The sequence below is a fragment of the Myotis myotis genome, unplaced genomic scaffold (genome assembly GCF_014108235.1).
Source record: "Myotis myotis isolate mMyoMyo1 unplaced genomic scaffold, mMyoMyo1.p scaffold_m19_p_24, whole genome shotgun sequence".
NCBI lineage: Eukaryota > Metazoa > Chordata > Mammalia > Chiroptera > Vespertilionidae > Myotis > Myotis myotis.
Genome location: NW_023416329.1, coordinates 4,168,514 through 4,196,014, shown reverse-complemented (window position 1 = coordinate 4,196,014; position 27,501 = coordinate 4,168,514). Strand labels below are relative to the sequence as shown.

General features: G+C 43.6%; 1 protein-coding gene across 3 annotated transcripts in view; it reads right to left on the bottom strand.

Moving 5' to 3' along the window:
• WDFY4 (WDFY family member 4) overlaps positions 1 to 27,501 on the bottom strand; it is a 249,179-nt gene that overhangs the window by 162,930 nt on the left and 58,748 nt on the right. For all 3 annotated transcript variants that reach the window (XM_036355974.1, XM_036355976.1, XM_036355975.1), the window contains exons 12-13: positions 13,429 to 14,009; positions 1,948 to 2,044 (exon numbers count right to left, since the gene is read on the bottom strand). In XM_036355974.1, coding sequence (XP_036211867.1) covers positions 1,948 to 2,044; positions 13,429 to 14,009 — 678 coding nt within the window. The remainder of the gene's footprint in view (positions 1 to 1,947; positions 2,045 to 13,428; positions 14,010 to 27,501) is intronic.

Sequence of the window (27,501 nt, the reverse complement as noted above, 5' to 3'; positions counted from 1 at the left end):
CTTACTCTTCTATTTGCTGTTATGAGGCTCACCACCCCCCAACCCCCGCCTCAGAAATTAATTACTGCAATTATCCAACTTCGAACAGCACTGGTTTGGCGTCTGCAGAAAATATTTGAGAAAATGCACCACTACCTTTCATTTGCATATTTTAAAGATAGGAGAAATTACACTTTTCCTAAATTATTTACTGTGACCTGAATAGAGAAAAGTCGCATACCAAATGGGATTTCATTTTCATTCTTCACTTGTCTAATTACCGTCCTAGACTGAGAGGGAGTTCCCGCCATATACTAATGTGGCAGCTCATGGGTTTATCTGAAACCCAGGCTCCTGAGGCGCTAGGAGCAGGGAGGGCTGGGCACTGTCCTCTGAGCCACTCCCTCAGGCGGTGCGCTGGGGGGGTTTGCACAGCGCACCAGGAGCAGCCGTCTGAGTGAGTGCTAGGACCATCCCAACCATCGGCGTAGTTCTCACTGCAAGTCCATCCATGGTGCAAACCACAGCCACAGAGCCAGCTCCTCACATGAGGCGACCCCTGGAAGGACGTGCTGGCTGCATGGCCTGCGTCCTGTGAGAGCCACGAGGTGAGAGGCCCGTTCACCAAACACATGTTGGCCGTGGGCCTGGGCGTGTCTCACGTCTCCCCTCAGCAGCCGAGACCCGAGGAAGTGACAAAGCCCCCTGAGCCTCAAGCACATGCGAAGCAGGGAAATTCTCCTGTTGGCGAAAGCGTTCCTGCGTCGGAGAGTGTGGACCAGTTTCCAGGAGGCCCCAGAGAGGCCTGTCTTGAAGGCCCAGGCAAAGAAAGGAGGGTCCAGACCTCACATACCTGAATGACTGGAAGGCTTTTGGGTTGGGGATCAAATATCTCTACCCTTCAGTCGGATGCTCCAGGCAAGTGTGGCGGCGGTTTTGGTGATGGCCCCAGCACCCCCTCTCTCTCGTACACTCATGCTGCTCCCCACACAGCAGGGGGCATGTGTCCCTTCCGCGAGTCTAAGCTGAACGCTGACCAGCAGACGGCCGGGCCGTGGAAGTCGTGCAGGCCTGCTCCTGCTTGGTGCCTTTCGGAGCCTGGGCTGCCATGCAGCTGCTCAGAGAATCCACCCGGAGAGACACAGGCCAAGGTCAGGCGCAGAGCGCTCCGAGGCAGAGACCTCGGGATCCTGCCCGCAGCTCACACCCAGGCCCGGGGGCCAGAGCAGGGAGGCGCCCGGGAGCCCCGTGCATCGGAGCAGCCTGGGAGGTGCCCGTGCTGCGAGGGGCAAGGCCAGCGGCGCCCGGAGGCCGTGAGCTGTGTCGGCTGCGGCTGCTGAACTCCTGGCCCCAGAAATGAGACAACGGCCGTCATCGTTACCTGGGCAGCCGTTTGTCACACAGCGACGGTAACTAAACGAGCAACCTGATCCGTGTTAGCCCCATCCGCTGCTTCTCCATGGATGTTGCAAACGATACGGCACATTCATGTCACTATTCGATGTCTCCCTACGCGTTGGTTTGAACGTCACCGTGTCGTCACTCGTCGGCAGAGAAACAGGGACCAGAAAGGGTTTCAGTGACAAAGGGACACGCAGACCGGGACGGCGTTGGTCCTTCGTCACTCCTTACCAAACACTAATTCCCCGCGAATGCGGCCGCCTCGCCGCTCCCCGGCTTCCTCCTCCCCGGCCCTCCCCGTGACCTCGGAGGCCTGCACCGTGCTTCCTCAGCCCTGTCATTCCCACGCGGCGATTAGTAAGGCCACGAGTTGTCATGTCTTCCTACAACATGTCACCTCCTTTAAAACTCCCAGACAAAGCAAAGCTGGGCCTCCACCCCCACTCTTCCTGCAGAAGCCAGGCAGGACCGCGTTTAATGCCAGGTGCGCACTGGGAAAGCCAAGTCTCCACCAGGAGGAGTCAAAGGTCAGCCACGTGAAAAAGGCAGACGTTGTATCACGAGTACCTGGGGGTGGTCGTGATGGTACAGCCGAGGCAGCAGCTGGACCATGATGCACAGGGCCCCGGGGTGCGTGATCACGGCATCACCTTCATCCGACGTCCTGCAGACAGAGGGGAAGCACAGGTCAGCCTGAGCCTTCAGTCTCTTCTGTTTTCCACAGACCTTTCTGGATCTTTCTAAGAGAGGCCATGACACACATCTGCCACTGTTGCCTACAGGACCTTGAACTAATTAACCTGAGCTAATTTCCCCAACTATGCCATGGAGCTAACACTACTACACTTTCCTCACGGGGGTGTAGGGTGATGTTCTGTGCACCGAGGCACAGGGCCTGGCAAAAAGTTGGTGCTCAATGGAGGTTGGCTCCCTGGTTCACTCCCCGTTTCTGCAGATACGTGGGAGATGGTGAAGTTCTCACTTTATGTTACACACACACACACACACACACACACACACACACACACAGACACTTCCAGCCTCTTCAAGCTGCTGCAAGCACACTCCCCTCTGTCCCTCCACTGAATGCAACTACAACCCAGATGGGATGCGTGAGCAGCCTCCTCAGAACTCTGAACAGTGAACAGCAGCAGAGAAGGAAACCAAGCCCAGAGCACAGGCGGCTGCAGTGAGCTTCCCGGAGCCCCCAGGCCCCCTGCAACGGGCACGCAGGGGCCTGAAACACAGAGCCATGCACGGCGTGTGGACACGACTCACAGAGATCCAAGAAGAGGCTGCAATTTCTGGTCTAAGGAGCAGGAAAGGAGGCTCCTACGAGCCACCCGCCACGGCGGAGAACCAGGGACTTTTTGTTCGGTTTCTCCGTTCTTTCTCTCCCAGCTATCTGGCAACCCCACGGCAGAAGCCGTGCTAGGCAGGCACCTGGGACTCACGGGAGGCGAATCCTGCTCTCTGACTAGAGGAACTATGGTCCTAGAGTGTAGGCAAAAGCCTCATTGCTTTGTCTCTTTTTCCTCCCCCTGCTTGGCCCCAGAAACAGGTAGTGTGTGTGAAGTGTGTAGTGAGCAGGGAAACAGAGGCCATGAATGTCTAGACAGGAAAGGAAGGGGCCAGGGAGTCAAAAAGTGCTGGGGAGATAGTGAAGAGGAAAAGGCTTACAAAATGAGGTCACTGAGTTCTGTATCAAACTCTGGGCTCAATTCCGAGCTGCACATGTGTGATCTGGTACTAAGCCACATTCTAAGGCTTTGAGAGATGAACTTGGTGGCAGACCGCCACCCAAGACTGGCTATCGCCTGGGGCAACATCCAAACACACTGCAAAGTCTTTGAAACCTGAACTCATCCAGAAGCTGGGGAAGAACCTGTGGCCTGAACCCAGCTGGGCCGATTGCCTGGTAAAGCAAAATAACCAACATTCTGCAGAAAATGTTAGCAAGCCCAGAGTCCATAACATTCCAAATGCCCAGGATACAATCTGAACTTATTCAGCAGAGAATGAACTAGGGAAACCTCAATATCTCATCCAGAAAAAAGGTACCAAGTCTGAGATGACACCAATGTTGAATTATTGGACAAAAACTTTAAAACAGCTATTATTTACCAAACTCTAAGAAGTTAGGGCTAATACTTTTGAAATGAATGAAAATCTAGAAAATCTCAGTAAAGAAATGGAATCAATAAAAGAAATCAAATAAAAATTTATGAACTGAACATGACAGTAACTGAAATGTTTAAATCTCACTGAGTGAGAACAATAAGAGAATAAGGTGAGAGAGGAAAGAGTTCATGAATTTGAAGATAAATTACTTGAAATTGCCCAATCTGACAAAAAAAACGAAGAAAGTTTCAATGTCACACATCATGAAACCAAAGAATCTAACTAATATTCCAGTTGTTGGAGTTCCTCAAGAGAGGAAGAAGAGTGTGGTGTAAAAATAAAACATGTTCAGGAAGGTTTTAGCCAATATTTCTTCAAATTTGGTGAAACACATAACCCTAAAGATTCAAGAAGCTTAGCTAACTGCAAACAATCAACAGAAAAGTCCTGCCCAGGCACATCATAACCAGCTGTTCAATCCTAAAGACAATAAGAAATCCTGAAAGCAGCCAGAGAAGAACAACGGATCACACACAGGGAAACAGCCATGTGAATGACTGTGAGTTTTCTCATGAGAAAGCAGAAGGCAGGGGAACAATGTTTCTAAGTGCTGAAAAGAAATGCACAGAATTTCCTATCTTTCAGGATAAAACAAAATATCTTTCAGGAACTAAAGCAGAAATAAATACATTCCCAGGTGGAAATAAATACAGAGAATTTCTTGTCATTAAATTTTCTCTAAAAAAAAACACTAAAAGAAGTCCTTCAGATGAGAAGGAAATCATAACAGAAAGGAACTTGGTAGTTCAGTAATGAAGAAAGAACAACAGATGCCCTAACCGGTTTGGCTCAGTGGATAGAGCGTCGGCTTGCAGGCTCAAGGTTCCCAGGTTCGATTCCAGTCAAGGGCATGTACCTTGGTTGCAGGCACATCCCCAGTTAGGGGGTGTGCAGGAGGCAGCTGATCGATGTTTCTCTCTCATCATTGTTTCTAACTCTCTATCCCTCTCCCTTCCTCTCTGTAAAAAATCAATAAAATATATTTAAAAAAAAGAAAGAAAGAACAACAGAAATGGTAAATGTTTGAATAAATATAATAGACTATTTTATATCTTAAGTTCTTAAAACAGGCATAATGGCTGAAAGAAAATTGTATTAAATAGAATGCATATGACAACTATAACAGAAACAGGGGAGGACAAAGGGATCTGCATAGAGGTAAGGTTTCTATACTTTATTTGAAGCGGCAAAACATTAATTATAAGTAGACTGTTAAAAGTTAAGTATGTTTGTCATACTCCTTAGAACAAGCACTAAAGAAGCCAAACAAAGGGAGAGAGTAAAGAGTTCAGTAGGTAAACAAATGAGCTAAGAAAATACATTCAAATAATCCCCAAAAAGGTAGGGAAAGAGAAAGAGAGGAACATAAAGAGGGAGCAAAGAGAAAGCAAATAAGAGAGGAGACATAAATCCAAACACCAAAAATGGCTTACACACACCAATTAACAGAAACATATCACAGAATGGAAAAAGCAAAAGACTAAACTGTAAGTCATCTACAAGAAATCCACTTTAAATATAATAATATAGAGAGGTTAAAAGTAAAAGGATGGAAAATGTATACCATGCTAACGCTAATCCAAAGAAAGCTGGTGCGGCTCTGTTAATTTTAGGGAAAGAGGACTTCAGAGGAAAGAATATTGCCAGGAATAAACAGGTTATCTCTCTCTATAAAAACCCAGTGACCGTTACAGTGGAATGACCAGGACGACCAGGACGACCAGAACACCCGGTGCCTATGACATGCACTGCAGCAGCCAACCAGCCAGATCTGGGCCGGATCGCCCCCAAAACCCTGATCAGGGTGGGGCCAGCCGGCTAGCCGCCTTGGCTGGCAGAAATATGGGGTCCAGGGACCTTGGAGGTGCTCGGTCTTGGGCAACTGAGTGGGCACAGCTCTCCTTTGGCGGAAGTGGACCTATGATCAGGGCGCCGGAGTCTGGGATGGGGTGAAGAGGCTTTCCTGATGGACACAGCAGTCCCTGAAGGCCACGCACAGCACCTGGGCATCTGGCCCCGGTCAGAGCAGTGGCAAAAATAGGGGCCAAAGGGCACAGGAGGAGGTGGCACACAGGAGCCAGGAGGCATGAGGCTCGACCTGGGCTCTTACCCTGCCCACTGGGCCCAGCAGCAACAGCAGATGGGCCATGGTGTCCAGCGAGGCACTGGGCCGCTGACCACTGACAGGAGGGGAAGTGAGCCAGGAGGGCAAGGCCCTGTGCCAGTCAGAGCCTCAAGCGGCGAGGGGAGGGCCAGAGCTGGAAACCCTGAAGCCCCATGCCTTTTCAGCCTTGGCCTTGGAATTCTGCAAGCAACCGTGTACTGCCTACCAGCACATCAGAGGTTAGCCCGCTTCAAGAGAGAGGACATGGCAGAAAGTGGCAAGGCCACAGGAGGGATGGGAAATGTTGTGGCCATCTTCAGGAAACACAGCTGCCATGGTCTCCAGTAACTATGAACAGATATAATCTTTGGTCTCCGTTCTACAGAAGAGGAAGCTGAGACTCAAAGAAGGGAGCCTTCCGCAACACCTCACCCACTTCTCAGACCTGACCCTGTGCAGCATTGTTTTCGTTGAAAGTAGAGGATCCAAAACGTTTTTAGATCTTTGCTATTTTAGGCAGGAAAGACTTTAGCACAGGGAGCTGGTCCTTGGGAAATCACCGGAAAGCTGGAGGAGTGGGTACTGGGCTGGGCCCCCAGGAAGGACTCCCTGCCCAGCGGGAGGAGCTGCCCTCTCAGACACAACTGAATTCTAGGACACTCTGGCACAGCTGTGACCCGGGGATCCGGAAACTGCTGCCCCCACAAGTGCCCTCCAGCTCCCACAGAACAGATCACTGGGCACTGCATCTGCCACAACTGTCTGTGCACAGCCTGGATTCCGCTGCAGAAAACTTCCACATCTCTGCAAACATGACCACCAGCAGCAAATAGCCCAAACTGTGGGAAGATGCCTCTGCCCCACTTCTGCCTTCAAAATATTGTGCAAGTGCATCCAATCAGCAGAAACAAATTCATATCCAGAAACCTAGCTGCAAAGGAGTTTGGACAATTTCAGACTGTTGTCTAGGAGTGAGATCTTGCCAATGTACCTCATGTGCCTGGTATTGATTAAAATGGGGCCTGGCTGGTGGGGCTCAGTGGTTGAACATCGATCTATGAACCAGGAGGTCACAATATGATTCCTGGTCAGGTTTTGGGCTTGATCCTCAGTAGGGTGGTGCAGGAGGCAGTTTATCAATTATTCTCATCATTGATGTTTCTATCTATCTCTCCCTCTCCCTTCCTCTAAAATTAATCAATATTTATTTTTAAAATGGGGTCATGCTGTATATATGTGTTATAATGAGTTTTTCATAGATCACTAATGTCTTTCCTGTTAAAACCATACTTATAGAACATTTATTTATCATTAATTTTAATTGATCTCAGAGAGAAGAAGGAAGAGAGAGAAAGAAACATTATTCCATTGTTTCCTGCACTCACTGGACTGGGTATTGAATCTGCAACCTGGGCATGTGCCCTGCCTGGCAATCCATCCACCACTTTCTGGTGTATGGGACGATGCTCTGCTGGTACCCTGACTCCAAATTCCAGCCTCCAGAACTGAGAAAAATACATTTCTGTTTTTTAAGTCACACAAATTTTTGGTATTTTGTTATGGCTGTCTGAGCTGACTAATCTATACTAATAAAAGGGTAATATGCTAATTAGACCAGGAGACCTTCTGGGAGACCGGCCAGGGAGGGCTGTTGGAGGCCAGCAGGGGAGGGCAGTCGGGGGCCATGAGGCTGGAAGGGGGATGTTGGAGATGAGCAGGCCAGCATGCAGAGGGGTTAGGGGCAATCGGGTAGGCAGGCAAGTGAGCAGTTAGGAGCCAACCATCTTGGATTGTGAGAGGGATGTCCGACTGCTGGTTTAGGACTAATCCTGGCAGTCGGATATCCCCCAAGAGGTACCAGATTAGAGAGGGCTCAGGCTGGGCTGAGGGATGCCCCCCCTCCTGTGCACAAATTTTGTGCACCAGGCCACTAGTACTGTATAATAAAAGCCAAGCCACCAAATGGCAGAAGGACCGGAACAATTGGAACAACTGTGGCCCTGTGCCCCGGCCAGCCCCACCCCTGACTGGCCCCCATTGGGGCAGGCTGACTGGACCCCACCAGTGCACAAATTCATGCACCAGGCCTCTAGTGTTGCATAATGATTAAAGGAGGCATAACATCCAGAATGTGCAGGCACCTCATCAAAGAGCATCAGAATTCATAAAAACTGAAAAAAGCAAAAGGACAAACCCTCAATTATATATAATTCAACACTCTTTTCTCAGTAATTGGTAGAAAAAGTAGACAGAAAATTATCAAAGAGATAGAATTGAACACCACCAACCAACTGCTATAGTTGGCATTTTAGAAACACGCCGCCCAACAGCTGCAGAATACACATTCTTGTCAAGTTTTCATGGAACACATGTCAAAATCTGATGGGCTCTGGGTCATAAAACAAACCTTAAAACATCTCAAATAAATAAAATCGTCCAAAGTGCATTCTCTAATCACAACAGCATTAAAGTCAAAGTAAATAACAGAAAGGAAGATGAAAAGGATCCAGGTACTTGGGAATGAAACAACATCTTCTTCTTCTTCTTCTTTTTTTTTTTTTTTTTTTTTTTTTTTTTTTTTTTTTTTTTTTTTTTTTACTGTGGTAAAATACACATAACAAAAACCTTACTCCCTTAACTATTTTAAGTGTACAGTCCAGTGGTATTAAGTACACACATGTTGTAAACAACATATTTCTAAATAGTCTCTGGGTCAAATGGAAAGTTGCAAGAAAAATTTAAAATATTTTGAGCTTAAATAATAATGACCATAGAAAAGTTTGTGAGGTGCCACTAAAGCAGTGCTTAGAAGAAAACATATAGATTGAAATGTTTACATTACAAAAGAAAAAAGGTCCCCGATGAAAAATCCAAGTTTCTACCATAAGATGCTATTTAAAAATAAATCAATTAATAAACCCAGAGCAAATAGAAAAAGTATAATAAGATAGTAAATATCAATGAAATTAAAAACTGGGAAACAATAGAGAAAATAAATGAAAGAAGAATTTGGTTCTTTGGAAACATTTTAAAAATTGAAAGATTACTATCTAAACTAACTAAAAAAGAAAAGACACAACTATCAACATCAGGAATGAAAGAGAGAATATTACTACACACCCCACAGACATGAAAAGGGTAATAAGAAAATACCATAAATAATACTCTCTACACAAATTTGACAATTTAGATGAAATGGACCAATTCCTGCAAAGCCACAAATTACCAAAAGTCAAGCAAAAAAAATAACCAGAATAGTTTATACTTATTACAAAAACTGAATAGAGTTAAAAACCTTTCCTCACACACATACAAAAAACAACAACAAAAAACTCCAGGCCCAGATGTTTCCACTGGTGAATTCTAACATACGTCCAAAAGATAAATAACACCAATTCTACACAACTTCTTTCCAAAAAGCAAGAGAACGCTTCCCAGTGCATTCTATGAAGCCAGCTTTACTCTGATATCAGAAGCAGACACAACTAGTACAAGAATGCTACTTGCCAACATCTCTTACAAACAGATGCAAAAATCCTCAAAAACTAGTAGGAAGTCAAATGCAACTATACATAAAATAAAAGAGGCACGGTGGTCACTTGAGCACAATCCACAAATGAAAGCTGGTTCACTACCCAAAAATCAGTCATAGTAATGTAATTCATCATGTTAATAAGCTAAATAAGAAAAATAAACACCTGACAATATGCAGAAAAAGCATTTGAGAAAACCAACATATTCATGATAAACATTCCCAGTAAATTGGAAATAGAAGAACTCCTCCGTAACTTGATCATGGGTCCCTTATACATTTAAAAAAATTCTCATTGTGAAACCAGGATGACATTTGACACAGGAATTATCTGTAAAGAATCAGGCTGACACCATACACAGACTAGAAACCAAACTTGAAATTACTATGTCAAGCCCTAACCGGTTTGGCTCAGTGGATAGAGCGTTGGCCTGCGGACTCAAGGGTCCCAGGTTCGATTCCAGTCAAGGGCATGTACCTTGGTTGCGGGCACATCCCCAGTTAGGGGGTGTGCAGGAGGCAGCTGATCGATGTTTCTCTCTCATCGATGTTTCTAACTCTCTATCCCTCTTCCTTCGTCTCTGTAAAAAAATCAATAAAATATATTTTTTTTAAAAAAAAAGAAAGAAATTACTGTGTCAAAATGCTTGGCAAAGCATCACCATTATTGTGAGGGTATCTAGAAAAAGCAGGGAGAACACACACACACACAGACACACACACACACAGGCCTTTGTAGGTGAACAGAGCCCGGCTCTGTCACTGCCTAAATGTGTGACTTTGGCTGTGCGATTGATCCTTTCTCAGCCTTGGTTTCTGTATTAGTAATAGTCTAGGATTTGAGAAGAAATTAAATTAAAATAAGTGTTTGGTGCTCAGACTCCAGAGACATTCAACAAATGGCTATTGCTTTTCATCAGCCAGGACCACTTCCTGAATGTCTCCTGGGGCTGCCAAATACTTCTCTGCCCTCTGCGAGCTGGCAGAATCAGCTGGACAGGTTCAAGGATGAGCTCCCAAGTTACCCTGCACACGTCCAGGAGGCCAGGGCAGAGGCTCCTCAGCGCCCCCCGCCCCCACCCCCACCCCGAACAGACAGATTAGGGAATTCTCACCAAAGAGAAGTAAAGAGGGAAAGGCCTGGAATCTGGCCAAGGCTTGGCTCACAGTGGGTAGCCACAGCCTCACTAAGTTCATTCTCATGTCTGCAGAAAGGCCAGGGGACCAGAGAAAGGATGGGCTGCATGGAGCCTGGGAAAGGAAAGTCCTGGGCAAGACTCACAGTCAAAAGTCATAAATCACACAAAGAAACAAGGGACCCTCAAGTGACAGCACAGAAAAAACAGATTGTAGAATCAGACTCTCAAAAGACCCAGGAGGGAAAAAGAATTATGATTCATATGTTTGAAGAAATAAAGGAGAGAAAAATATGGGCAAGGAGAAGAGCTATAAAATCATCAAGTTCATTTGAAAAAGAACAAAATAGTACCTAGAAATGCAAAATATGATCACTGAAATTAAAAATTCAAAACCTCAGTGGCTGGATTAAACATCTATAATAATAAAAGCATAATATGCTAATTAGACCAGATGTCCTTCCAGACAAAGCTGAGGCAGACAGAGGCTGAGGAAGAGGTGGCGGTGGCGGGGGCCAAGGCCCTTGCACAAATTTCATGCATTGGGCCTCTAGTTATGTTACAACCAGCTACTAAGAGATTCAGTGAGTCGGAAAAGAGATCAAGAGAAATTGTACAAAACACAGTACACAGAGACAAACACACTGAAAATATGAAAGAGAAATAGGAGATATGAGAAACTGGAAGCTAGAATAAAAGTAAAGGTAACATATCATTGAAGTTCTAGAAAAGTATAATATAAAAAAGATGGAGAAGAGGTAATAAATTAAGGAGAATATCCAGAACTGATGTAAGACAGTTATCAAATTCAGGAATTCTGATAAATTTAAAACAGAATAAATTTCAAAATAACCCAAGTAAAGACACATTATAGTAAAACTATAAAACAAGAATCATGAAAAAATCTTAAAAGCAGCCAGAGAAAAATGACAGATTACCTTCAAAGGAAGAGCATTAAAAATGCAGCTGATTTCTCAAAGGCAACACTGGAAGCTTTTGGCTCCCATTCTGTGCTGTGGGAAAATAACTGTCAACCAAGACTGTATAGCCAGCAAAACTATCACTCAGGAATTATGGGAGAAATAAAGACATTTTTAGACAAAAACCAAGAGAGTTTACCAAAAATATTCTATAACTTTGGAAACTTGCCAATTAAACAAGGCTCAAGAATAAAAATATTATGTCCAGAAGGGAAATTAGGAAATACTTAGTACTAAATTATATTGAAAGTACAATATAAAACTTGTGTAATACTGCTGAAGTAGTAGTTACCAGAAAATTTATATTTTAAAAAAGGACTGAAAATTAATATCCTAATCAGTTAAATTAAGAAAAAGAATACCAGAACAAATAAACTCAAAGAAAGTAGAAGGAAAGAAGGACCAAAAAAGACAGAGAACATTTCTATATGAGTGACAGAATATGCTGAAAGTTAGTTCATAGGACAGACTAACCAATGAACCTCTGCCAAGAACTCTGGGTGCTGGGGTCCAGAGAAGACACCATCCATGAGATGAGAAATAAAAGGTAACAAGGGTATTATAAAAAGCCTCAGTCAATAAATTAAAACTTAGATAAAGTGAGAAAATAGACTTGAAAAATAACTAAGAATGATTCAAGAATAAAAAGAAATGTATTCTGACAAGAATAAATCTTCTCACAAGAAAGCAGGAGGCGCCTGAGATTCACTGCCAAGTTCCATCGCAGGGACCAGAAGACGCGGGAGCGTGCCCAGCTCCCGCCATGAGGCTAGCATAAGTTTGATAGTCAAGAAGGAGTGTAGAAAGCCAAATTTTCTCAGAAACAAAACTCCTTTAAAAATTAGCAAAGCAAATCCAACAATAATTATATCATGAGCAATTTGTGCAGGAATGCGAGATTAGAAGACCAATTAATTTACCAGATTACCCAATCAAGCAAACACAATCACAGTAGTTGGAGACGCAGCACCGACTGCAACATTAGAGTCTGGCCAACGGGAGCTTTCTTCGGATACATATGCCCTGCGATGCTAAGGAAGACAACAGAGAAGTGGTGGCAGGACAGTTTATCACAATGCGAATTTGAACTTGGCCGTTGCTGCTTTGGAGGAATGAAGAAAGACACCAACTATTGTTTTGCCCTTTCATTTCCCCTCCGGTTCCGGACCGTGGTGGGTTCTCTGCCCTCCCTCGCTCTAGTACAGCGGTTCTCAACCTGTGGGTCGCGACCCTTTTGGGGGTCGAATGACCCTTTCACAGGGGTCACCTAAGACCATCGGAAAACACATATATAATTACATATTGTTTTTGTGATTAATCACTATGCTCTAATTATGTTCAATTTGTAACAATGAAGATACATCCTGCATATTAGATATTTACATTACAATTCATAACAGTAGCAAAATTACATTTATGAAGTAGCAATGAAAATAATTTTATGGTTGGGGGTCGCCACAACATGAGGAGCTATATGAAAGGGTCGCGGCATTAGGAAGGTTGAGAACCGCTGCTCTAGTGGGATTCTGTGTTAGAAGTGAAAGAGAAATGCGGTTTGGGGCAGCCTGAGCTCAGTGAGGAGATTGGCCTCCGGAAGTGAGAGGAGCGATTGTCCTTGCCAGGGGAAGTGGGGACGGCAAGTAAGAACAGGAAGAAGCCATGGCTGGGACGGGCACTGTGCTTTGTGTCCTGGGAGGCACAGGGCCTCACCATCCCCTGGCAGTGCCCTGAGGGGCATATAAGACAGGACAGAGCTGCCGGCACACACGGGAGGCCAGGCACAGGCGCCCACGCTCCAGGAGCAGCAAAGATGCCAAAGAGGAAGTGAGCCCATCTCTGGAGTCTGCACCCAGTTTCCAAGATTGGTCAGTGTGCCAGACCCAACAGCACCCCACGACCCTGTGCTCCCTCAGACTGGTTTCCTGTTAGCGTCCATGGTAGGGGAGCTGGGAGTCAGAGTTCACTTGGTTTAAAGAACAGAAAATCATGTGACATTTCTGCACACCCAGCTTGTAGCCTCGGCTTTCTGCCCGCTCCACCTGCGGGATGTGTGGGTAGGAAACGGGGGGCAGATACACTGATGACCCGATGGCAAAGCAGGCAGCAAAGCTCTACCTCTCCTCCAGGTCTGGCCACTGCTCGAAGTTGCCGTGGGGGTCGCTGCCAGCTTCTCCCTTCTGGGCGTCCACAGCTGCTTCCGGCCCAGCTCTGAGCGGCGCCTTCAGGTCCCAGCGCCGGTGGAGGGTGCCGCTGGCCATGCTGTCCAGCAAGCTGAGGATCTGGAGACAGCTCTGTATCTTGGGTGGGAAGAGGCTGACAGAGGAGAAGGCCACCCTCAGCAAATCAGCAAATGGCCTGGCCTTGGAGGTCTCCCCGGAGTGCAGAGCGGCTCCTTCTTCCTCGGGGGCCCCGAAGCAGCCCAGCAAGCAGAGGTCCTCGGCCAGCTTCTCGAAGAGCCCGTTCCTCCGGAAGAAGTCCCCATTGACAGGGTCCAGGTGCAGCGCTGCGGACAGCGCACAGAGGGTGTGCAGGACCAGGCCCAGGGTCTGGCTGGGGGACACCGCCCCCCACATCTGCCCGGGGGGGTCCTGGAGAGAACCCTCCAGGTCAGAGAGCAGGGACAGCAGCCCGTTGAACCCACTGGAGACTCTGAAAGCAGCACGGCCTTTGGGCATCTCCAGGATCCGGAGGAGAGACTGAAAGACCAACATAAACGTGAGTCAAGCCCAGGAGACAGGCCTTTAGCGCTGAGCTCCCGCACATCCCGCCGAAGCATGGGGCCCTCCCTCAGCGGCACAGGCGCAGCCAGCGACCTGGGGCAATTCTGAAACAGCGGGAGGTCAATGTTGTTCCTCTTCATTTTAGTTTTAGGTTGCCCTCGAGCCTTCTTTCAAATGGCTGCTTTGAAAGAGTATGATCATTTGTGGGGTGGACTTACTGCCCCAAATCTCAAAAGCAAGCTTTCCCGGGCCCCCCGCTCCTCCTTCTCCCAGCCTGTGCTCACACAGCCCCTCCAATGCCCCGATCAAAACTCTCATCACACTGTATTGAAGCTACTTAAAAACTGCCTCAGCCCTCCCCCGGTGGCACACCGGATGATCAGGCTGCTCACTGCTGTGGAACACAGCACACCTGTAAGTAGTCGCTGAACAAATGAAATGAACCGTCTCGTCTATTGCAAAGGTCACTGCTCACAGTGAAATCTATACAATGCAGCTCATTCTTACTCATCTCTCTCTGTGCAAGCATGGGTACCACTGTTAAATGTGGAATGATAGTAAAGGAATCTACTTAAAGTCTGGTGTGAGCTTATGAGGGAATCAACATAGAGAAGAGGAACCTTTAACGGGCGGAAACCCATAGATGACGCTTGCCCGAGAGCACACACGAAAGTCTGGCTATTCTAACGTACAAGTAGAATCTGCCTTCTCCAGATTGCTGAGATTGTTACTGGGCAGACAAACTTTTAATTCCTTTTAAATCAAACATTTATTGTGCACTTACAAAGTGTCAGTCATCGAGCCCAGTGCATGGTATACACTAGGTATTTAATAAATGCTTTGGAAGGACTGCATTTAAAAAATTCCTATTCAGTGCTAAAGCTTCACACCTAAGAGTGAAGAATGTGTGGGTGATTTTAGATAAATATTAAAAGCCTCTAGTTGTTTCCTTTAGTTATTTACTCTTCACAACAATTGCATGGGACCCCGTCCAGGCATCTTGGGCATGTTTCCCAGAGAGGGGCCAGGCCGTGAGATTGAGTTGGTCAGCTCTGGAGAGAGATTTGAATTGTTTGTCCTTTCAGGTATTTAATGTTCTAGTGACACAAGGAAGACAATGGTGTGGACAGCACAAGTTAGTCAATTCCAGGATGCCTGAAACAGGCCGCAGGAGGGAGGGGGTGATGTTGTCTCTTACATGCATAGTTTAGGATGACAACCAATAGCATAAAGCTGGAAGTTAATAGAGAAACTTGTAGGATAGATTTATAAAAGGAGGGAATAAACTAGATAAAAACTCATCTAGAGAAAGTCAAATAGATACTTAGTAAAATTACAGGTAACTATGAACTATGAAGCCATACACTTTTGGGGGAATAAGATAATTTTCATCTCTATCCCTGAAATGCTGGCAATCCTAATGTAGAACCAGTGTTTATCTGTGTGCCCCTGCCACCCAGATGCTGTTATCGACTATTACAGCCTCTACAGAAACCTGAGCTTGGTGGGAAGTCAATCCCATGCCTGGGTAGGAGGACACAGAAGGGCCAGGATTGAGTGAGTGCGCACAGGAGAGGACTCTCAAAGATGACAAAGCGCTGATGGCCACGGCGCTGCTGAAAGGGTTCCCACTGCTCCACCCATGACATTTTGAGAAATTAAAAAAACAAGACAAACATTGTAGTAACAAGGAAAATCTATGAAAGGCCAAAGCCCACAATTACGTTCAAAATTGAAAAATAATAACATAGGGTGAAGTAGAAAAATTCATCCTAACCAACATGGGCCAACTTTGCCCCCTGGTTATAGAAAAAGACTTCTAGTGGTAGATCAATGACTGTCCACCAGAGCGCAGGAAGACAATTGTGGAGAAACTGAGTTTGTTACTTCGTTCTTTGAAAGAAACTCAGCATCAGGCCGATGACGCTCAGGGCTCATGAGAGATGCAATCGGAATGGTAGAACAGACTGCAAGAAAGATGGAGGCCACTGAGTACTAGGGACTAGGCAATAACCACTGCTTTCTCCTCCTGGGTGGGGATATGGCCTAACTATTTCTTTAGTGGTAATCGATCTGTTCAGATTTGCTATTTCTTCTTGGTCTGGTCTTGGAAGACTATGTTTCCAAGAACTTATCCATTTCTTCCAGATTGTACAGTTTGTTGGCATGTACTAGTGTTGTTCATAGTATTTTCTTATAACCCTTTGTATTTCTGTGGAGTTGGTTGTTACTTCTCTTTCATTTCTGATTTAATTTATTTGAGTCCTCTCTCTCTTTTTTCTTGATGAATCTGGTTAAAGATTTATCAATTTTGTTTGTCTTTTCAAAAAACCAGCTCTTGATTACACTGATCTTTTTTACTGTTTTTATAGGCTCTATTTTTTTTTATGTCTGCCTAATTTTATTATTTCCTTCTTTCTACTCACTTTGGGCTTTGTTTTTCTTTTTCTAGCTCCTTTAGGTATAAGGTTATATTGTTTATTTGATATTATAAATAACTAGAGACCTGGTGCACAAAATTTGTGCATGGGAGGGGGTGTCCCTCAACCTGACCTGCTCCCTCTCACAGTTTAGGAACCCTCAGGGGATGGGATGTCCTCCTCTGAGGGAGACAACCAAGCTGATCAGGGGAAGGTGCTCCCCCATCACCCTGCTGCCGCTGCCGCTGCCACTGCCGGCCACCACAGCTGCAGGCCCTCAACCCTCGCCTCTTAGTGCTGGCCCTGTCCCCTGCCCACTGGTGGATGGGGGGCGATCTGGGGCCAGGCTGCCTGGGGGAGGGGCTGTGGGAGTTTGAGGCACAGTAAGTTGCACCCCGTCCAGCGTCTGCGAAGGCATGGTGCCTGGACCGGGCCTGTGCTGCTGCCTCTGTGGCTGCCTCTGCAGAAGGGGCAGCACTGGGACCAGGCTGCCCCACCTTTGCAGAGGGGGCACAATGCTGCCTTCTCACCACCTCTGCAAAAGGGGCTGTGGTTGGACCAGTGGCACTGGAACAGCCCGCCTCTCCCGCATGAGTGCCAGACCAGCCCACCCCTCCTGTATGGCACAGGCCCTAGGCCAGCCGTGGGCAAACTACGGCCCACAGGCCGGATCTGGCCCGTTTGAAATGAATAAAACTATTGAAAAAAAAGACCGTACCCTTTTATGTAATGATGTTTACTTTGAATTTATATTAGTTCACACAAACACTCCATCCATGCTTTTGTTCCGGCCCTCCGGTCCAGTTTAAGACCCATTGTGGCCCTCGAGTCAAAAAGTTTGCTCACCCCTGCCCTAGGCCCTCGCAGCCGCTGTGGCTTTGTCTGGATGGATGTCCAGATGGACATCCAAAAGACATCTGCCCTAATTAGCATATTGCCCTTTTATTAGTATAGATTATATGCCAACAAATTGGGCAATCTGAAATAAATGAATACATTTCTAGAAACATACAATCTTCCAAGACAATCAAGAAAAAACAAATAGAAAGTCTGAAAAAACCTAAATAGGCCAATAACCACAGAAGAAATTGAAGCAGTGATCAAAAATCTTTCAGCAAACAAAAGCTATGGTCCAGACAGCTTTACTGGGGAGTTCTACCAATCATTCAAAGAATTAAAACCTATCCTCCTCAGAATATTGCAAAAAATTCAAGAGGAAGGCAAATTTCCAAGCTCTTTCTATGAAGTCAGAATTACCCCAATTCCAAAACCAGATAAAGACACCACACAAAAAAAAAAGAAAAAAAAGAGAGAGAGAGAGAACTACAGGCCAATATCTTTGATGAACATACTAGTAGATGCTAAAATCCTCAACAAAATTCTAGCAAATTGGATCCAGCCTTACATTAGAAATATCATGCACCATGACCAAGTGGGATTTATTCCAGGAATGCAAAGATGGTACAATATCCACAAATCAATAAATGTGATACATCACATAAACAAATTGAGAGACAAAAATCATATAATTATATAAACAGATACAGAAAAAACATTTGACAAAATCCAACACCCTTTCTTGATAAAAACTCTCATCAAAGTAGGACTAGAGGGATTGTACCTCAACATAATAAAAGCCCTATATGACCAACCTACAGCCAACATCATACTCAATGGGCAAAAACTAAACTCATTTCCCCTAAGAACAGGAACAAGACAGGGATGCCCACTTTCACCACTCCTGCTCAATACAGTACTGGAAGTGCTAGCCATAGTGATCAGACAAGAAGAAGAAATAAAAGGAATACAAATCGGAAAAGAAGAAATAAAACTGTCTTTATTGGAAGATGACATGATACTGTACATAGAAAACACAAAAGACTCCATCAAAAAACTACTAGACCTAATAAATGAATTTGGCAATGTAGCAGGATACAAAATTAACACCCAGAAATCTATGGCCTTTTTATACACCAATAATGAACTCACAGAAAGGGAAATGAAAATAAATCCCATTTATCATTGCACAAAACAAATTATGATACCTAGGGATAAACTTAACTAAGGAGATAAAAGACCTGTACTCGAAAAACTACAGGAATTGAAACAAGAGATAGAGGAAAACATAAACAAATGGAAGAACATACCATGTTCATGGATTGGTAGAATCAACATCATTAAAATGTCCATAATAGCCAAAACAATATACAGATTCAATGTACTCCCCATTAAAATACCAACAGCATATTTCAAAGATCTAGAACAAACTCTCCAAAAATTCATCTGGCATAAAAAAAAAAAAGACCCCAAATAGCCACAGCAATCCTGAGAAAGAACAAAGTTGGAGGGATAACAATACCAGACATCAAACTATACTACTAAGCCATAGTTCTCAAAACTGCCTGGTACTGGCACAAGAACAGACATATAGACCAATGGAACAGAACAGAGAACCCAGAAATTGATCCAGGCCTTTATGCTCAATTAATATTTGACAAAGGAGGCAAGAACATGCAATGGAGTCAAGACAGTCTCTTCAATAAATGGTGCTAGGAAATTTGGTCAGATACATGCAAAAAAAAAAAAGAAACTAGATCACCAACTTACACCATACACAAAAACAAACTCAAAATGGCTAAAGGACTTAAATGTATAATGGGAAACCATATAAATCCTACAAGACTCCATAGGCAGCAAAATAGCAGACAGGTGTCTTAGTAATATCTTTACCGGCACAGCTCCTAGGGCAATGGAGACTAAGGAGAAAATATACAAATGGGACTACATCAAAATAAAAAGCTCTGATCAGCAAAAGAAACCATCAACAAAACAACAAGAGAGGCCACTGCATGGGAGAACATATTTGCCAATGTTATATCTGATAAGGATTTAATCTCCAACATTTACAGGGAACTCACCCAACTTAACAAAAGGAAGATAAACAATCCAATCAAAAAATGGGCAAAGGACTTAAGTAGACACTTTTCAAAAGAGGACATACAGAAGGCTGAGAGACATATGAAAACATGCTCAAAGTCACTAATCATCCAAGAGATGCAAATCAAAACGACAATGAGGTACCACCTCCCACCTGTCAGAATGGCTATCATCAACAAATCAACAAATGACAAGTGCTGGCGAGGATGCAGAGAAAAAGGAACCATCGTGCACTGCTGGTGGGAATACAGACTGGAGTTTCCTCAAAAAGTTAAAAATGGAACTCCCATTTGACCCAGTGACCCCACTTCTAGAAATATATCCCAAGAAACCAGAAACACCAGTCAGAAAGGACATATGCACCCCTATGTTCATAGCAGCACAATTTACAAATAGCTAAGATTTGGAAACAGCCTAAGTGCCCATCAGCAGATGAGTGGATTTAAAAACTATTGTACAGCCCTAATCGGTTTGGCTCAGTGGATAGAGCGTCGGCCTGCGGACTGAAGGGTCCCAGGTTTGATTCCGGCTAAGGGCATGTACCTTGGTTGTGGGCACATCTCCAGAAGGAGGTGTGCAGGAGGCAGCTGATCGATGTTTCTCTCTCATTGATGTTTCTAACTCTTTATCCTTCTCCCATCCTCTCTGTGAAAAATCAATAAAATGTATTTAAAAAATAAATAAATAAATAAAAACTATGGTACATCTACACAATGGAATACCAAGCCACTATAAAAAAGAAGGAACTTTTACCACTTGCAACAGCATGGATGGAACTGGAGAGCATTATGCTAAGTGAAATAAGCCAGTCAGAGAAAAATAAATATCACATGATCTCACTCATATGTGGCATATAATGATCAACATAATTTGATGAACAAGAATAGATCCAGAGACAAATGGCAGGGGAGGGGGGTGTTAGAGAGCAACCAAAGGACTTGTATGCATGCATATTAGCATAACCAATGGACACAGACATTGGGGTGGTGGGGGCTTGCCCAGGGTGGGAATTATTGCTGGGACTGGGGGTGGGAGAATCAATTGGGAAAAAAGGAGACATATGTAAAACTTAAGATAATAAAAAAAGAAAAAATCTGAACAAACCAATTACAACCTATGAAATCGAAGCAATAATCAAAATTAGTTAAATAAATAAAAGTCCTAGACTAAATAGCTTCACAGATAAATATTACTAAACATTCAAAGAAAAACTAACACCTATCTTTTCAAACAATTCCAAGAAATTTAAGAGGAGTGAAGACTCCCAAGCTCATTTTACAAGAGGAGCATTATCTTAATTCCAAGACCAGATAGAGACACTACAAAGAAAGAAAATTATAGGCCAATATCCCTGATGAACATAGATGCTGAAATCCTCAACAAAATATTAGCAACCCAAATTCAGCAACATAAAAATCATCAATACATCATGATCAAGTGGGATTTCTTCCTGGGATGCAAGGTTGGTATAATATTTGTAAATAAATTAACATGATGCACCAAATAAACAAAATGAAAGGTAAAAATCATCTGTATATATAAAAGCCAAGCGACTGGAATGACCAAACGACCGGAATGACCAGTCGCTACGACGCACACTGCGACCGGCCAACCGGCCTGATCAAGGGCGGGACCAGCCAGCCAACCTCCTGTGGCCCCTGTCCCCCGGCCGGCCTGGCCTGATCAGCCCCAATTGGGGCAGGCTGGCCGGAACCCACTTGTGCACAAATTTGTCCACTGGGCCTCTAGTATGATAATATCAATGGATTCAGAAAAAAAAATATTTGACAAAATCTAGCACCTATTTATAATAAAGTTTCTCAGCAAAGTGGGAATAGAGAACATACCACAATATAATAAAGACATATATGAAAAACCCAAAGCCAACAACATACTTAATGGCCAAAAACTAAGAGCTTTTTCCTTAAGATCAGGAACAAGACAGATGTCTGCTTTCACCACTCTTATTCAACACAGTATTAGAAGTCCTAGACATAGCAATCAGACAAGAAGAAGAAATGAGGCATCCAAATTGAAAAGAAAGAAGTAAAACTGTCATTATTTGCAAATGACATGATATTGTATATAGAGAACCCTAAAGATTCCACCAAAAATTACTAGAACTGATAAATGAATTCAGCAAAGCAGCAGTATACAAAATACATATTCAGAAATCAGCTGCATTTTTATACCCTAATAATGAACTATCAGAAAGAAAAACTGCCGGAACCCGGTCCATCCTTGCTGTTTCAAGGGACCTGGCATATATGGCATACTGTTCTTAATATGTTTGCTCACCTTCTTGGCACTATGTGTTTTAACCAAGGTCACCTCTCTGAGAAAGGTTGTTTCCCCAGGTAGGGATTTTCCCCTGAAGTTAGGGAAGGAATAAAACCCCTTAACTAAGTGCCAGGCGGGTAATTAATCACTTTAACTATGAACAATCATGCTTAAGCTACATAATCTTTACTCCCTGGAATGGAGATAAGAAACGCCCTAACCTTTGGAATAGAGATTGATAGGATTGGAATCAACTGGTATAAATACAGATGTAACAAGACAACAGGACACAGAACCTAGACACAGAACCTAGGCACAGAACCTACACAGAACCTAGACACAGAGCCTAGACACAGAACCTACACAGAACCTAGACACAGTACCTACACAGAACCTAGAGACAGAAGAACTTCGCTGGAGAGAACATGGCAAAAGATCCTGGACAGAAACTGGCCACAGAACCTAGAGACAGAACCTAGCGAGAGAACCTGGTAGGAGAACCTGGACAGAACCTGGCGACAGAACTTGGCAGGAGAACCTGGATAGAACCTGGCTGAAGAACCTAGCGAGGGAACATGGCTACAGAACCTGGCTGGAGAACCTGGAGAACCTGGCTGGAGAACCTAGCAAGAGAACATGGACACAGAACTTGGCTGGAGATACTAACCAGAACTTCGCTAGAGATCCTGAACAGAACTTGGCTGGAGATCCTGGCTAGAGATCCTGGCTAGGCTGCTGATCAACTGAGCGCTGTCTCTGTGTCATTCCTTCTTCACTGACTCCGTCCACACCTTTGGGGACCCCTGGACCTGCTGGGGTTGGACCCCAGCAAAAAACTAATAAAACTATCCCACTTACAAATGCATTAAAGAAAAATAAAATACCTAGGAATAAATTTAACCAATGAGGTAAAAGACCCGTACTCAAAAAATTATAGGACACTGAAGAAAGAAACTGAAGAACACATACATATATAGAAGCATATAACGTGCTCATGGATAGAAAGAATTAACATTAAAGTGCCCATAGTCCCCAAAGCGCTCTAGATTCAATGCAGTTCTTACAAAAATACCAATGGCATTTTTCACATAACTAGAAAAAATAACCCAAAAAATTATATGATGAAACCATAAAAGATCCCAAATAGCCTCACCAATCTGGAGAAAGAACAAAGTGGGGGATAGCACACTACCTGATGCCAACCTATACTACAAAGCCATAGCAAACAAAAGAGCAAGGTACTGGTATAAAAACAGATATACAGATCAATACAACTGAATATAGACAAAAACGCCTACACCTATATGGTCAATTAGTATTAGGACAAAGGAGGCAAGAACATACAATGGAGTAAAGACAGTATATTCAATAAATGGCTCTGGGAAAATTGTATAGACACATGCAAATAATGAAACTAGACCACATTTTTGCACCATATATAAGAATAAACTCATAATAGATTAAAGACTTAAATGTAAGGCTTGAAACCATAAAACTCCTAGAAGAAAACATAAGCTGTAAAGCTTACATTTCTCTTAACAACGTATTTTCTGACATGTCTCCTGTGCAAGGGAAACAAAGGCAAAAAAAAAATAAAATAAACAAATGGGACTACATCAAACTAAATGTTTTTGCACAGCAAAGGAAACCATCAATGAAACAAAAAGACAACCGACCCACTGGGAGAAGATATTTGACAATGATACATTCAATAAAGGGTTAATATCCAAAATTTATAAAGAACTCATACAAGTCAATACCAAAAACACAAACATTCAATTACAAAATGGGCAGAGGACCCGCCTAAACACTTCTCCATAGAGGACATACAGTTGGCCAATGGACATGAAAAGATGTTTAATGTCACTAATCATCAGAGAAATGCAATTTAAAACCACAATGAGATATCACCTCACGCCTGTCAGAATGGCAATCATTAATAAATCAACAAACAACAAATGTTGAGCCTGGCAGGAGTGGCTCATTTGGTTGAGCATGATCCTGTGCACCAAAAGATTGCCAGTTTGATTCCCAGTCAGGGCACATACCTGGGTTGAGGGTTCGATCCCTGGTCAGGCCACATACAGAAGGCAACTAATCAATGTTTCTCTTTCATATCTCTCTCTCCCCACCTCCTTCTTCTATCTAAGCATGCCCTCAGGTGAGAATTAAAAAACAAACAAAGAAATGTTGGCTGGCAAGGATGTAGAGAAAAGGGAACACTTGTGTCACCATTCATCGGAATACAGATTGGTGCAAGTCACTATGGAAAACAGTATGGAGGTGCCTCAAAAATTGAAAATTAAACTCCTTTATCACCCAGCCATTTCACTTCTGAGTATATATCTGAAGAAACCCAAAACGCTAATTTGAAAGAATACATGCTCCCTATGTTCATTGTAGTGTTGTTTACAATAGCCAAACTATGGAAACAACCCAAATGCTCATCAACAGATGAGTGGATAAAAATGCTGTGTTGTATGCAATGAAATATTAGTTAGTCATAAAAAGAATGAGATCTTATCATTGGTAAAAACATGGATGGACCTAGAGGGTAACATACTAAGTAAAATAAGTCAGTCAGAGAAAGACAAATACCGTATTATTTCACTTATACGTGGAATCAAAAGAACAAAATAAAGGAATAAACAAAATAGAACAGACTTATGGTTGCCAGAGGGGAGGGTAGTTGGGGGGACTGGGTGAAAAAGATGAAGGGACTAAGAAGTACACATTGGTAGTTACAAAACAGTCATGGGATGTAAAGTAGGAAATATAATTAACTAGAGGCCCGGTGGACGAAATCACACGGGGGCGGGGAGTGTGCCTCAGCCCGGCCTGCCCCTTGGGTAGGGTCTCTAGGCCTGGCTGGTGATCAGGGCCTATCAGGGCTTTCCTTCCCCCCGCTGCCAGCAGCTAGGCCCACCCCTGCCGCTGCCACTGCTTGCCATCTGTGCAGCCCTGCTCTCCTCCCCCACCACCAGTCGCCTCTCTCTGCAGGCGATAGACTTGGGGTGCGATTGCTTGGCTGGCCTGGGCCTCCCTCTGTGGGGTGATTGGTTGCGGAGCCCCCAGATCAATTGCCTTGCAGAGGGAGGCCCCGCCCACCCGGCCAGGGCTCAATGATGATCGGTGTGCAGAGTGTAGCCTGGGCCTCCCACTTTGTGGCCATCACAGAGCTCCCACCCCAATAGAATGCCCCACTGGCTGGTGGCCTGGGCCTCCCTCTGCAGGGCGATCATGGGGTGATGGTGCGGTCTTATGACCAATTGCATTGCACCCGCCTTGGCTGGCGTGGTGCCGGTGCGTGTTGTAGCGTGGTCATCCAGATGGTCATTCTGCTGTTGGGTCGTTCGGTCGATTTGCATATTATGCTTTTATTATTATAGATAATATTGTAATAACTATGTGTGGTGCCAGGTAGGACTGCAAATATTGGGGGAACACTTTGTGAAGTATGTGATTGTCTACCAGGGGTCCTCAAACTATGGCCCGCGGGCCACATGCAAATACAAATATTGTATTTGTTCCCGTTTTGTTTTTTTACTTCAAAATAAGATATTTGCAGTGTGCATAGGAATTTGTTCATAGTTTTTTAAAAAAACTATATTCCGGCCCTCCAACAGTCTGAGGGACAGTGAACTGGCCCCCTGTTTAAAAAGTTTGAGGACCCCTGGTAAGCACTGTGCTGTACACCTGAAACTAACACAAAGTATTACTGAGTGTAGATTGTAACTGAAAAGTAAAATATTTTTAAATTTAAAAATATAGAGAAAAGAAAAGAAAATACCCCCAAACACAATGGCCACAATTGCTACACAAAAAAACACTAGAAAGAAAGCTGTTACATACGGCACATTAAAATTTCCAATCTGAGGCAATTGCGAGAGCGAAGTTAGATCAACTTCATGAAACTGTGAGAGTGAAGGAGGCTCAGCTTTGACAAATCCAGTTATTACTAAACCGGGCAATGTACTCAGCATGTGTCTAGCGCAGCTCTCCAATTGCTGGCAACAGGGGAGACGACAAGAAATTGTGTTCTGTGATATTGTCTATTGGAGATTTTTCTTGTTTCTTGAGGTAGGCCTGTACTACTATAAATTTCCCTCTGAGGACTGCTTTTGCTGGATTTGGAGTCGCTGTGTTTCATTTTCATTTGTCTCAAGATGTCTTTTCATTTCTTCCTTGATCTCATTGTTTACTAGCATATTATTTAGCCTCCCTGTGTTTCTGTTTTTCAGGGTTGTTTTTTTTTTCTTGAAATTGATTTCTGGTTTCATACCAATGTGGTCAGAGTAGATGTTCGATAATTATTTCAATCTTCTTACATTTATTGAGACTTATTTGTGGCCCAACATGTTGTCTATCCTAGAAAATGTTTTATGCGTAACTTGAAAATAATGCATATTTTGCTGTTTTGGGGAGAAATGCTCTAAAAATACCAATTAAATTTATCTGGTCTACTTTGTCATTTAAGGCCACCATTCCTTAGTTTACTTTTGTTTGGAAAAATCTACACTGATGTCAGTAGGGTGTTAAAGTCCCCTAGTATGACTGTATTACTGTCACTCTCTCCCTTTATGTCCATTAGGTGCTTAGTTACCTATAGGTGCTTCTATGTTAGGTGCACCTACAGGTAATTGTTTACAAGGGTTATAGCCTATTGTTGGATTGATCCCACTATGATTATGAAATGTCTTTTGTCTCTTACTATGGCCTTTGTTTTAAAGTCTATTTTGTCTGATATAAGTATTGCCATCCCAGCTTTCTGTCTTGTTTTGTTTCCATTTACATGAAATATCTTTTTCCTTCCCTTTACTTTCAAGGTCTGTGTGTCTACAAGGGGTCTCTTGTGGACAACAATTGCATCAATCTCATTTTCTTATCCATTCAGCTACCCTACATTTTTTTAATTGGAGCATTTAACCAATTTGCATCTAAAGTGGTTATTGATAGGTACATAATTATTGCCATTTTATTATTCACATTTATGTTGTTGTTTTTTCTTTTGCTACATCTTAAATACTAGTAAGTCCCTTTAATATTTCTTGTAATACTGGTTTTGTAGTGATAAACTCCTTAATTTTTCCTTGTCTAGGAAGCTCATTTTTCCTTCAATTTTAAATGATAACCTTGCCAGGTAGAGTGGTCTTGGCTCTAGTTCTTGCTTTTCATCACTTCAAATATTTTATGCCAATCCTTTCTGGCCTGAAAATTTTCTGTTGAGCATTTAGCTGACAATCTTATGGGAACTCCCTTGTAGGTAACTAACTGTATTGTTCTTGCTGCTTTTAAGATTCTCTCTTCGTCTTCAACCTTTACCATTTCCATTATGTTGTGTCTTGGTGTGGGCCTCTTTGGGTTTATCTTGTTTGGGCTCTGCACTTTCAGGACTTGTATGTCTATTTCTTTCACCAGGGTTAGGGAAGGTTTTAGTCATTATTTCTTCAAATAGGTTCTCAATCCTTTGCTCTGTCTCTTCTCCCTCTGGTACCGCTATGATGCAAATGTTGTTATGCTTGATGTTATCCCAGAGGTCCCTTAAAATGCTCTCCATTTTTTATTCTTTTTTTTCTATTCTGATTAAGTATTGCCTGCTTCTGCCGCCTTTCTTCAAAATTATTAATCTCATCATTTGCTCCATCTCATTTGTTATTGATTCCTGCTAGTGTATTCTTTATTTCTGATGGTGTTTTTATGACTTCTATATCCTTTTTAAAGGTTACTATCATTTTGAAGTTCTCACTGAGTTTCTTGAGCATCCTTATAACAGCTGTTTTGAACTCTATATCTGGTAGATTACTTACCTACATTTTTCTGGAGTTTTCTTG